Source organism: Muscardinus avellanarius (genome assembly GCF_963383645.1).
Source record: "Muscardinus avellanarius genome assembly, chromosome: 16".
In the NCBI taxonomy this organism is placed as follows: domain Eukaryota; kingdom Metazoa; phylum Chordata; class Mammalia; order Rodentia; family Gliridae; genus Muscardinus; species Muscardinus avellanarius.
In genome coordinates, this window is record NC_137802.1 from 26,108,516 (window position 1) to 26,122,145 (window position 13,630).

Genomic DNA, 13,630 nt, shown 5'->3' on the forward strand with positions numbered 1-13,630 from the left:
ATAAGTGGAGGGGCAGGCCTGCAGAGCGCAGAATGAGAACGGGTTCTCGGGGGGCTTTTGACCTGGCCTGGGGGCCCTGAGCTTTGGTAATCAAAGCCCTTAGTTCTCAGCTGCTTCAGGAATGAACCAGGCTCTCTGTGAGGTGGCACGGACGCCTCTGGGTATCAAGCGTGTGGCTGGCGTGTGTGTGCATGTGTGTCCTTTTGCTCCTGGCCCAGATACTTGCTCTCCAGGCCCTGAGTGAGGAGCTTGACCACCAGGTGGCAGCGTCCTGGGTGGTGTCGCCCACTCCCCAGCTGCCAGCTGCCAAACAACCTGGCTGAGTGGCATGGGGGACAGGTAGTGTTTTCCTTCCTTGATCAGGTGAGCCCGATGTGGGCAATCAGCTGGGACTTCCAACCAGGCCAAGGCTGGAGCCGATGCCAGGTACTGCTCATGCCAGGGCCATGGGCTTGGAGCTGGGACTGAGGTACACGGAGGGGCCGGCAGGAGCTGTGGGGGGCGTGGGCTCCAGGTCCATGAAGGCCGAGTAGAGGGTGGTGAGAGGCAGGTCCCCCAGGGCTCCGGATTCCCCATTGCCTGGTGGTGCCAATTCTCCTGCTCCACTGCCTGTCTCTGCCAGACAGGGCCCTGGGGGAAAGCAGTGAGGTGGTGGGTGCGGTGGCATGGAGGATGATGTTGGGGACGAGGTCACCAGAGCCAGGGGGTCGAGGGCCAAGCTGTCATCCTTCAGCTGTTCCCACAGGTTTCCTAGTTGGGGGAGGAGAGAACAAGCATCACTGGGAGGCATCAGGGAGCCCTATACCCGTCAAGGCTCTCACAGGCTGCAGAGTGCAGGACTGGGGAGACAACAATTGGGTGCAGACCCTGGCACCAGCCATGTGACCCCAAACAGTGATTGATCCTCTCTGAGCCTCAGATTCCAACTCCCATGTAGCACAGTCTGAAAGCCATACATCCAGGTGACCTCTGTAGCTTTTTTTTGGGGGGGGGCACTGGGGAGAGTCAAGGATTTGAGAACTTCCTACTGGCAGGTTTGATGCAAATACTGTGCAACTGGGGGTGGCCTTGGGCTTCCCTCTAGGCTCCCAAGGAAGGTGGATTTACTGCTCAGATCGAGGATTTTCCCACAATGCACTTTTTAACTTGATAAGGTGGATGGATATAGCTCCCTGGGCCTTGTCCACTGCAGGGCCCAGGAGACAGGAACAGAGCTAGGAAGCACATCTGATTCTGAGGAGCAATCAGTGTGGCCACCTAGTCCCTCTCTGTGTTGTGTGACCCACATCATGGCAGAACAGGGACTGGAGTGTCTGTGGTGGACATCAGGGCTGCAGGGTCTGGAAGAAGAAAGGCTGACAACCCTGGACTGGCCTTGGCTGCATTGGTTCTGATCCCAACTCCTTCCTTCCAGCTAAGAGACCTTGAGTAGGTATGTGCTTGTGTGAAATGGGTTTAACATTTCCTTCTATTCTACGGGCCCAGACAAAAGAGCACATGGAAAGTGACTAGGATGATGCTCCTAGTAGGGGCTTGGGCAGATGTTTGTTGTATCTCATACAACGGATCCCCCATTGCCTGGTGGTGCCAATTCGCCTGCTCCACTGCCTGTCTCTGCCAGACAGGGCCCTGGGGGAAAGCAGTGAGGTGGTGGGTGCGGTGGCATGGAGGATGATGTCGGGCCCTTTTTATATTTATTTGTTTGATATATTTATTTGTTTGATGCCCAGCCCTTTTTATATTTATTTGTTTGCTCTTGTACTGAGGATTGAACCCAGGGGCATTCTACCTCTGAGGTACAGCATTAGCTCTTTTTTTTTTTTTTTTTTTTTTGTGGCACTGGAGATGGAACCCAGGGGCATTCTACCTCCAAGCTATACTCCCAGCCCTATTTTTTATTCTTTATTTTGAAACAGGTTCTCACTGAATTGAAGAGGACCTCACTAAGTAGCTGAGGCTGGCTGTGAACTGGAATCCTCCTGTCTCAGCCTCCCAAATACTGGGATTACAAGTGTGTACCACCACGCCCAGCTTAGCTCTTTTTCTTTTGAAATAGAGTCTTGCTAAGTTGCTGTGGGTCTTACTAAGTTGCTGAGACTGGCCTCTAACCTTTGAGTCTCCAGTCTCAGCGCCCCCAACTATTAGGATTAGAGATGTGCACCACCGTGCCTGGCTCTAAGACATCAGACCATCAGATTGGTAGCTCTCTGAATGTCAGGCTGCTCCTCCTGCTTGTGGAAGTTCCTGCCCCACTACACAGAGGGTCTGAGGCCCAGGTCACTGGCCCCCTCCATGACCAGTACGCGGGCCTGGGAATGCACAGAAGTTTAGATGAGAATGTGTGTGTGTGTGTGTGTGTGTGTGTGTGTGTGTGTGTCTTTATGCAGAGATGAAGCAGGCAAGATGGAATGGACTGAATGGGACCTCTTCCTTTCCCTGTAGTTTTATCCCTGACTCCTCCAGAACCTGCCCAGCTCTGAAGTCTCACTCTCTTCCAGAGACAGTCTCTTTCTTTCTGCATGAATGGGTGATTCTGATAAAATGCAAATGTTTCTGGGACTGTTCACCCTATCAGTCACTTGCAATCAAATATGGGATAAATGCAGAGACCTTTTCTACTTTGCTGGAGCTGAAAGTGGTTTGATGATGGGGTCAGTTGGAAGAGGTTCAGTGCCCCCAGAGAGGCAAATCGCCCTGTGCTCTGGATGCTGGGGAGTGAGTGGGAAGTGTCACACCCACTGCTGGCTCTCTGCTTTGAATGACCAGACACCCAGTAACTAGCTGCTGGCCGGAGCCTGGAGACTTGGGAGGGCAGGCCGCACTACACGAGCCTCTCCAGTTCTGTCCCACCCTCCCTTCCCCACCCAGCTCACCCTGGAAGTCGAAGTCGGTGAGAGAGGGGTTGATGGCATCCAGGTCAGTACTGAGGTCTCCATCTGGCAGGAGCGTGTCAGGCACGGTCCTGGCTGGGGAAGGCTCAGCCAGTAGCTTGGCGCCGTGGCTAGGTGGGGTGTGGGCAGGTAGAGGTGAGTCCTGGGGGGTGCCTGGCTGGGCCCGCAGCTCGAGGTGCCCATCTGGCTGTGGGAACAATGGCTGCGGGTGTCCGGGAGGGGCCAGGCCAGATGAGAGGTGTGGGTATGTCTGCCCATAGCAGGAGGGTACGTGCCCTCCCAGTAGATCCTGCAGGGGATTCTTGCCAGGAATGGGGCCTGGAGCTGGGTGGATCGAGTGCAGTGGCTGTGGGAGCCCAGCTGGGGGTGCCAGGGGACGGAGAGAGGCTGAGCCTGCCAGCCCAGGGGGCGGACAGCCCAGCATCGGGGAGCCCAACTTCTCCCTCTTGTCTCCAATGAGGCTGTCCAGCTCTTCTGAAAAGGCCCAAGAGAGAAGAATGGCATGAGATCTTCTTCCGAGCTCTGGAAGCCTCCCTTAGACCCTGTCCCAGTGCTTTGGGCTCCCTTCCCTGGGTGACTCTGCCAGCCTCACCTGGCTTGGCCATGCTTTTTCGCACAGCAATGGGATCCTTCCTTTTCCACTTCTGCAGCTCCTCCTGCATCTTGTCGATCTTGGCGGGATTGAGGGCCCACAAACAGCCCTTGCGGGAGGAACTTCCGGACTTGTTCTCTACCTTCTCAAAGCACTTGTTGAGGGACAGGTTGTGGCGGACAGAATTCTTCCAGCCATCAGGTGCCGTCTGCCCGGGGAAAGCAAAACAAGAACTCAGCCTGGGCCCAGGCAGTTAGAATTGGCTCCAGGTCTGAGCTCCAGAACACTCCTTCACCCTCTCTGGTGCAGAACAGTGCGCTGCCCTGGGACTCACCGTCCTCCTCCGCACCTAGCACACGCTCAGTGCCCTTCTCAGTGGAGAAGGGGGACACAGAGACCTTGACCACATGCTCCTTTCACCTAAGAAATGTCTTTATCCTACCCTACTGTTGGCAGGACCCTTCAGAGGAATTTAGGTTTCCTAAAGGGAGGCTTCCTGGCCCATGTTCCCACTGCAATGGGGCTCTGCCCCACTGGACCTTTGGGCCTGTACCTGCCTCCCTGTGGAAAGGGAGCCCACATAACTCCGAGGTCCCCTGAGCCAGCTTTATTTATTTTATTTTATTTTATTTTATTTTTTGATGCTGGAGGTTGAACCCAGAGGCATTACCTCTGAGTTACGCCCTCAGTCTTATTTTATTTGTTTGTTTGTTTGGGTGGTACTGGGGTTCCTAGAAGCCCTTCTACCTCCGGGCTACACTCCCAGACCTATTTTTTATACTTTTTAAAATTTGGAAACAGGGTCTCTTACGCCAGCGCGGCTGGCTTCGAACTTGCGTGATCCTCCTGTCTCTGCCTCCCAGCACGGGGATTACAAGTGTGCGCCACCACGTCCGGCTTATTTCTTTATTTGGAAACAACATCTTACTAAGTTGCAGAGGGCCTCACTACGTAGCTGAGGCTGGCCATGAACCTGTGATCCTCCTGTCTCAGCCTCCCAAGTACTGGGATTACAACTGTGTTCCACCATGCCTGACTTCCTGTGCCAGGTTTAAAGAGGGAATTATGTTGGGTGCAATGGCACACACCTGTGATTCCAGTACTTGGAAGACTGAGACAGTTCATCATAGATTTGAGGCCAGTTGTAGACCTTCAGCAACTTGACTCCGTTTCAAAATAAAAAGTAAGCCGGGCGTGGTGGCACACGCTTGTAATCCCAGCATTTGGGAGGCTGAGACTGGAGGATTGCGGTTCACAGACAGCCTCAGCTACTTAGTGAGGCCCTTTGCAACTCAGTGAGACCCAGTTTCAAAATAAAGAATAAAAAATAGGGCAGGGGTGTAGCTCGGAGGTCGAATGCCCCTGGGTTCCATCCCCATCCCCACAAAAATTAAATTAAATTAAATTAAATTAAATTGGACTGGGCTTGTAGCTCAGAGGTATAATACCCCTGGGCTCAATCCCCAGTACCACACAAACAAACAAATGAACAAATAAACAAACAAACAAACAAAAAAGGAGTTAGGGGAGGCTGTGGAAGGCTCTTCTCCTGGCCATCCTCATACCCTCTGGGACAAGCTAAGGAGAACGGAAAGTTAGGTGATCCATGTCTGGTGATGCTCACCTATAATCCCAGTACCTGAGAGGCTGAGACAGAAGATCACAGGTTTGAGGTCAGTCTTAGCAACTTAGTAAGACACTGTTTCAATAAATAAATAAATGAATAAATAAGCAAGCAAGCAAGCCCGGGGCATAGCACAGAGACAGAATGCCCTTGAGTTTAATCCTCAGTATCCCCCCCCCAAAAAAGTTAAAAAATTAGAAAGAAAACAGAGAAACAGATGCATAGGTAGGTGAGTGCTTGGGTGTGCACACATGTATGTGTTTTGAGTGTGACCTGGGGTTGGTGCATGGGGGTGAGGTAGCAGCATGTATACATGTGTCTGTACCCCTCAGTGTGTTTCCTGGCATGAGTGGCATCTTCTGGTACAGGTCTGAGAATTCCCAGCCGTGAGGATAAATGCATCCTGGAGGCTGGCTGTGTGTGAGAAAGTCTCTCTGGGTATTTGTGTGCGTAGCCTCGATTGTCTGAGTGTGTGGGTGTGTGTTTGCATGAGTGTGCCTGGGGGGGCGTGCCCTGGTGGGGAGGCCAGCCCTGAGGCAGGGGGTGCTCGTGCCAACAGAATAAACACCCATTAGGAGGCCCGGTCATGCCACCAGTGCAGTAATTGTGCCCAGGGAGGGTTGTAAAAACCATTAGGCTGACTCAGTTGGGTGAGAGGTGGTGGCGGGGGTGCCAGGAGGTCTTGTGCCCCCACCTCCAGCTCTGTTTAAGCTCTGTGCAATCCTTGAGTCCAGTGCGGCGGGTTGTGGGGATAGCCTCCACTCCAGCTGGCAGGGCTCTGTCGCCCTCATCCCAGGACCCCTCTTCCTTTTGGTCCCTATTTTCTGGTTAATGAGGGGCGGCCACTCCCTCCTCCCTGCTCAGTTGCCCCGGGGAGCAGTCAAGCTGAGTCATGCCCAGCAGAACCGGGCCCGATGGCAGCGTCACTGCAAGTTGCTGGCAGCAGCTGCTGGAGCCTTTCTTGGGGACAACTGGTCCAGGGGCTGGGGGCTGATTGAGATGACTGACCCTCCAAGGTTCCCAGGGTTACCAGGAAGTTTTTGAGCCTTTGACTCCCACAATAGTGTCCACTAGGAGTTAAGGCTATGTCACCCCATGGGCAAAGTTAATGGGCACCAGGTCCTTTTACAGCCCCATAAATCTGTGACGTTGGGATGCCAGGGCAGCCCCCACCCCAGCCACTTCCTGTTTGGAAGAGGGATGGTCAGCACTAACAATTATGTCCAGTGGCTGGACACTTCCCAGGTCCTTCATCCCTGACTCACGGGACTACGGGACACCCACACCAGCTGTCTGGACATGCGTGCTGCCCACCCCACAATCTAGTCTGTCCTTGCCCAGAAAAAAGGACCTTCAAATGGCTAGTAAGAGCCGGGCGTAGTGGCCCACGCTTGTAATCCCAGCATTTGGGAGGCTGAGACATGAGGATCACGGTTCAAGGACAGTCTCAGCTACTTATTGAGGCCCTTTGTAATTCAGCGAGGCCCTGTTTCAAAATAAAGAGTAAAAAATAGGGCTGGGGGTGTATCTTGAAGGTAGAATGCCTAGAGGTTCAATTCCCATACCAAAAAGAAAAAAAAAGGCGAGTGAGAGATGGAGAGGATAGGGGGTCTGCCAGCTAGGTGAGTCAGAGGGGAACCGTCCAAGTGGAAAGGAATCTGTACACTGACTGGCCCAACCCGACCATTTCACAGATTGGGACACTGAGGTCCAGAGAAGAAAGGGCCTAGCCCTGGATCACACCAGGCGGCAGGGACAGAGCCCAGACTTCAGCTCTGTGCCCTCACAAAGGGCCCTGCCCAGGTCACCCACGGGGCTGCCTCACCATCTGGGCCGGTCCCAGCCTCACAGTCGTTCCCTCTCGGAAGCCAAACGTAAACCCGGGAACAAGAGAGTGATGCAACTGGCTGAGAACAACAACCCAAAAAAGCTGTTAGACCTCTTCACTCTTCGGCCCCATAAAACAGGGATTACACAGCTCCCAGGAAAAATAATTAAGCCAGGAAGATGAGATGCAGGGAGGGGCTGGGGGCCAGGCCCACTGGGCAGGGAGGGGGCCCAGAGGAGGAGGGGCCCTCATTTCCTTTCCTCTGGCATCTGGAAGCCACAAAGGACCCTTGACAGCCTAAGGGCTTAGGGAGAGCTAGGCCCTCTACCTTCTGGGTTGGGGGGCCGCCCTGGATGCAGGCTTTGATGCCTCTCTTCCCTTCCCCTTCCTTCCAGAACCTCTGGTGGATCAACATTCTTTTCCATTCCTGGCTGAGCCACTCTGACCCTCTCGCCCACCCCCATCTGACGGCAGCTCAGCAAGTACAAACTTGTGTCAATATCAGCTGCAAATTATCCCCAGGCAAGACAACTGGGTAGATGGAGGGGCAGGAATCAGCCCCGGGCAGAGCTGTGTTCTGGATTACCTGGGCCTCAGCTCCTACCCTCTGCTTGGGTAGCTGATGAGATCAGATCCACCAGGGTGCCGGTCTTGAAGGCAATTCTCAGGCACAGGCTCTGATTTCTCCCATACCCATTTCAGGAGAAGGGGTCTTTGCAGGAGGGTCTGGAGGAGCATGCATCAAGGGGAATGGGGTGGCATGTGAAGTCAACGGGCCTGACAGATGCACCTGCTGTGTGACGTTGGGTGGATGAACCTCTCGCTCTCGCCCTCGCTCTCTCGTACTGTTTTTTGGCGGGGAGTGGAGATTGAACCCAATACCAGTACATCTCTGAGCTACATCCCCAGGTCTTTTTAGTTTTTTTTATTTTATAGTTTTTTGGTACTGAAGATTGACCCAGAGGCATCTTTGTCTCCAAGATAGACCCCCAGCCTGATTTTATTTCTTATTTGGAAACAAGGTCTCACTAGGTTTCTGAGAGCCTCCCTAAGTTGCCAAGGCTGGCTTTGAACCTGTGATTCTCCTGCCTCAGCCTTTCAAGTACTGGGATTACATGCGTGTGCCACCACACCCAGCTTTATTTACTTATTTATTTGTTTTTTAATTTTGAAACAGTGACTTACTAAATTGCTGAGTGTCTACGTTTCTTTCTTTTTTCTTTTCTTTTCTTTCTTTTTTTTTTTTTTTTGGTGGTACTGGGGATGGAACCCTTCTACCTCCAGGCTACACTCCCAGACCTATTTTATATTTTATTTGGAAATGGTCTCTTGAGCCGGGCGTGGTGGCGCACGCTTGTAATCCCAGCATTCGGGAGGCTGAGACCTGGAGGATCGTGGTTCGCGGACAGCCTCAGCTACTACTTAGTGAGGCCCTCTGCAACTCAGTGAGACCCGGTTTCAAAATAAAGAATAAAAAATAGGGCAGGGGGTGTAGCCCGGAGGTCAAATGCCCCTGGGTTCCATCCCCAGACCCGCAAAAAAAAAAAAAAAAAAAAAGAAATGGTCTCTTAAGCCAGCGAGGCTGGCTTCAAACCTGTGCGATCCTCCTGTCTCCACCTCCCAAGCGCGGGGATTACAAGCTTGTGACACCATACCGGCCCGGTGAGTGTCTAAGTTTCTAAGAAGCTGGCCTTGAACTTGTGATCTTCCTGTCTTAGCCTCCCAAGCACTGGAATTACAGGTGTGTGCCACTGCACCTGCCTTGGACAGCTCTTTCTGATATGTTTACCCAGTTGGAGAGAATGGCACCTGTCCTGTCTCTAGGCAGGGAGTTGGGAAGGACCCCTAATAGCCCCTTCTGCAGATGACAGGAACTAGATCCTGTACAAGGGGTGGGGGGCAGAGTTGGTGAGCCAGCCAGTTCCCTGAGACGCCCAAAGACTGAGACACTCGCACCCCACTTTCTGGCAGAACGGCAGCAGAGACTGCCGCTCGCTCACAGAGGTAGATACTTATCTCACTCTGGAAAGCAGGCAGTGGGTTCTTGGGCCCCAGTGCCTCTTGTTAGGATGACCAGCTCCTACATGGCGTCAACCAGCCCCACAGCACCTGGGATAAGGTAGGGACAGCCTCATTCTTTCCCCAATTATTTCTTCCAACTCGGAATGAGAAGCCTCTCAGGACTGACGCCTCCACTTCCCGCAGCAGCTCTGTCTCCAGCCGGCGGTGGGACCTGAGGCGAGTGGCCTGAGCGCTCTGATCTCCACACAGTCCCTTCTTTAGGAACTCTGCCCTCCAAGGTGGCGGCAAAGGAGTGCGGGTTAAGAGTGAACTCTCTTCCAGCTGTCGTTCTGACTCCTCTCACCTCTGGGCTACACCCTCTGGCTCCAGACAGGCCTGGCTTATCTAGGGCTTGGGGCAGTGGGCATGGATAGATCTTTTTTTGTGTGTGTGGTACTGGGAATCGAACCCAGAGATAGTCTACCTCCGAGCTCCAGCTCCAGCTCCAGCCCAGCCCTATTTTATTTTTTATTTTGAAACAGGGTATCACTAAATTGCGGAGGGCCTCATTAAGTTGCGGAGGCTGGCCATGAACCTGTGATCCTCCTCTCTCAGCCTCCCAAGTACTGGGATTACAAGCGTGCGCCACCACGCTCGGCTTTTTAATTTTTATTTTTTGGTACTAAAAATTGAACCCAGGGGCATTCAATCTCTGAGCTAAACTAAGATCCTCCCATCTCAGCTCCCTAGTGCTGGGACCAAAGGTGTGCACAATCGTGCCTGGCTTTTTAGGGATAAATGTTGAACTTACCTTGAAGTAAGGGAAGTGCTCCGTCATAAAATTGTAGATCTCGCTGACAGGGAGGCTTCCAGTTTTGCTGTTCTTAAGGGCCATGAAGATGAGGATGCTGAAGATAAAAAGAACCCCTGAGAGTCTGAACATTTTTGTGTGTGTGGTACCGGAGATTGAATCCAGGGGCATTCTATATCTGAGTTGCACCCCAGCTCTATTTATTTATTTATTTATTTATTTATTTATTTATTTATTTATTTATTGTTTTATGGTACTGGGGATTGAACCCAGGGGCATTCTGCCTATGAACTACATCCCAACCCTTTTTAGTCTTCCTTCCTGTCTTTCTTTCTCTCTCTCTCTCTTTCTTTCTTTTTGTAGTACTGGGGATTGATCTCAGAGGCATTCTACCTCTGAGATACACCCCCAGATTTATTTTTTAAGTTTTTTACTTATTTATTTATTTATTTATTTATTTATTTATTTTGTGGTACTGAGGGTGGAACCCAGGGGCTTTTTTTATCTCCGGGCTATACTCCCAGACCTATTTTATGCTTTATTTGGAAACAGGGTCTCACTAAGTTGCTGAGAGCCTCACTCAGTAGCTGAGGCTGGCTTCAAACCTGTGCGATCCTCCTGACTCAACCTCCCAAGAGCTGGGATTACAAGCGTGTGCCACCACGCCCGGCTTAAGTTTTTATTTTTAAGCAGGGTCTCACTAAGTTGCAGAGGGCCTTGCTTCGTAGCTGAGGCTGATCACAAACCTGTGATTCTCCTGCCTCAGCCTCCCAAGTACTGGGATTACAGGCATGCACCACCATACTCAGCAATTCTGAACCTCTTCACCAAGTCCTGAGCCCCCCACTCAGCACTCCCCCTCTGGGGAGAGGCTCTGTGAGGCTAAGGTTGAAAGGAGATGGAATGGTAAAGTGTCCACCAACATCAGGAGTTACAGATATAGGAGGGTCTTGTGGAGTCTGAGAAATCAGGATTGCCTTCCAACTTAGCCATGCCTAGCTTTGTGTCCTTGGGCAAGTGCCTTGACTTTTCTTTCTTTCTTTTTTTTTTGTGTGGTACTGGGGGTGGAACCCAGAGGCTTTCTACCTTCGGGCTATACTCCCAGACCTATTTTTGGAAACAGGGTCTCACTAAGTTTCTGGGAGCCTCACTAAGTAGCTGAGGCTGGCTTCGAACCTGTGTGATCCTCCTGTCTCAGCCTCCCAAGTGCGGGGATTACAAGCGTGCACCATCATGCCCGGCGTGCCTTGACTTTTCTGAGCCCCAGTTTATTCAACTCTGAAGTAAACAAAGGAATAGCTACCCAGAATTGTGAAGATAAAAGGTAGCACCTCGCATATAGAAGGCACTCATTATGTGGAAGCTGTCCTTTACCAGCACGTCCTCAGCCAGCTATATGGATGCTGGGTAGGAGGGAGGGGGAGGAGGCTTCTGGACCCTCTGCAATGTCCCAGGCACTGGATCACCTACATTCTCTTACTTAGTCCTTCCAACAGCCCAAATTGTTGTCCCCTGACCTTTTTTTTTTCCCCCCAGATGAGTAAACAGAGGCTCAGAGAGATTAAATAACCTGCCTGTGTTTCACAAGCTAGTAAATTCCAGAGGCTGGTCTTGAACCTGTTCTGTGTGGGTTCCTTTCTGTGTACCATCCTGCCTTCCACAAACCCTCTCTGAGCTCCTGGCTAATGTTTGAGTTTCCCTTCTTTCGTCTGAGCTCAGATCGTCTAAGGACCTGACCCTTCCCTGGGGCCCAGTACCACAAGCCAGGTGTCACTGATGATCAGATGAACAAGAGGACAGAAGGAAGGGTCCCCTAAGCAGGCTGGGTGCTGCTGGCACCTGACACCCCAACCCCAGACAGGTCCCCCCAGAACTGGCAGATGGTGTATAACTGAGTCACATCTGAAATCCTCATCCTTCATTTATTTCCAATAGAGCTTAGGAGTAGGGCTTCCTTTGTGTCTGGGGATAGGAGAAAGGCAACCATTATACGAGGGATGGAACCCAGGGGCATTCTACCTCTGAGTGACACCCCCGGCTTTATTTTTTATTCTCTATTTTGAAACAGGGTCTGAGTTACAAAGGACCTCACTAAGTAGTTGAGGCTGTCTGCAAACCAAGACAGTCCTATTTTTTATTCTTTATTTTGAAACAGGGTCTCACTGAGTTGCAAAGGGCCTAAGTAGCTGAGGCTGTCTGTGAACCATAGTCCTCTGGTCTCAGCCTCCCGAATGCTAGGATTACAAGTGTGCGCCACCACGCCTGGCTTCCACTATCTGTCTGAATTCATCCCAGGCTCTGTGCCCCAGGAGGAGGGACCTCAGCAGGCTCACCCATGACCAGCTGAACCAGAGACAGGACTCTCCAGGGATAGAAAGGGGGTGAGAGGTGAACCAGTTTACCCCCTGCACCATCACCCAGGCTGAAATCTCCAGCATCCGGTGTGTGTGTGTGTGTGTGTGTGTGTGTGTGTGTGTGTGTGTTACAGGGACTTGAACCCAGGGGCATTCTACCTCTGAGCTACACACCCAGCCCTATTTTATTTATTTATTTATTTATTTATTTATTTATTTATTTATTTATTTTTGTGGTACTGGGAAAGGAACCCAGGGGCATTCTACCTCTGTGCTACACCCCCAGCCCTATTTTTTTATTCTTTATTTTGAAACAGGGTCTCACTGAGTTGCAAAGGGCTCACTAAGTATTATTTTTAATTTTGAAACAGGTTCTCACTATGATGCAGAGGGCCTCATTAAGTTGCTCAGGCTGGCCTTAAACCTGGGATTCTTTGATCTCATCCTCCCAGGTACTGGTATCTCAGACATGCTCCACTACACCCAGCTTCCAGAATCCTTTGGAAATCCACTGGTATAATAACTTCCACCCCCTGCCACTACCCTTGTACATGGAGAATTCCATGCCTCAGTTTCCCCAGGGGCCTTATCACCCCTCCTCTTCCCACCCCAGGGATGCGGGGAAGTGTACCTGTAGGAGTAGATGGGCTTGGGGAAGAGTGGCTGATGCCCATCGGCGCTGGCCTGGGGTGCGATCCGCTGGTATGGATAGTGAGCAGAACCCAGGTAGGGTACGGGGTAGCTGCCGCCACCAGGTGAGTACTGTAGAGGTCAAAGAGGGCAGAGTGGTTGCTATGGTAACTAGCCTTTCCAAGGGGGGACTTCTCTTCCCAATTCATGTACATCCAAAGAGGGACCGAGGCCAGATTCTCCTCTCCACCATCCCCATGGCAGAGCTACTTCAGTGTGGCTGGCGGCGTGGACATGTGAGGGCCTGGGAACAGATCTACATTCTGGAACTTGGGATCTCAGAGGTCTCTACGTTCCCTTCCTCCTACTCCTTCCTCTCAGCCCTTTAGGTACTCTGGTTGCCATGGTGATGGGATGATGCCTGGCTGAGCTGGAAGGAATGAGGAGCAGACCATGGCCCTGGTATCTTTCCAGGCAGCTACCTTGGGCTGCCTGAGCCTCTCCCTGAGTGCTGGGCCGGAAGTGGGATGTCCAGTCTGGGCGTTTGCTGGGCACTGCCATCTTTTATGAGTTTCAGTGGCTCTTTGAAAGAACTGGTCATGGTGGTGGGCAGGTGGGGGTAGGAGGTGATTTTACGGCAAAGGGAGTGGCTGCGGAGCCAGGGATGGTGTTTTATGGGGCAGGGGGCAGGAGACTCTGACTCCCCCAGCTGCTCCAGGCTGAAGTGCTCTTTCCAGGTCACAGAGAGACAGTGTCTGAGTCACTCTCTCTCCAGGCTCCATAAAGCCCTGGGTGCGGCCATCTTGATTGAGGAAGGGTACAGACAACAGAGGGCATCAAAGCAGGGCCAGGCACGGCGAGGCCATTGAAGGTCCGATTGCTCCTTTATCCTGCAGTGG

The 13,630-nt window shown here is 52.0% G+C and overlaps 1 protein-coding gene across 1 annotated transcript in view; it reads right to left on the reverse strand.

The window, feature by feature from the left end:
- Positions 1–433: 433 nt before the first annotated feature.
- Positions 434–13,630, reverse strand: part of FOXN1 (forkhead box N1) — a gene marked incomplete at both ends in the record, with an annotated part of 28,938 nt that continues 15,741 nt past the window's right edge. The window contains 5 exons of the mRNA XM_080713690.1: positions 434–750; positions 2,874–3,365; positions 3,484–3,691; positions 9,748–9,844; positions 12,733–12,863. Of these exons, the coding sequence (XP_080569816.1) occupies positions 434–750; positions 2,874–3,365; positions 3,484–3,691; positions 9,748–9,844; positions 12,733–12,863 (1,245 nt within the window). The remainder of the gene's footprint in view (positions 751–2,873; positions 3,366–3,483; positions 3,692–9,747; positions 9,845–12,732; positions 12,864–13,630) is intronic.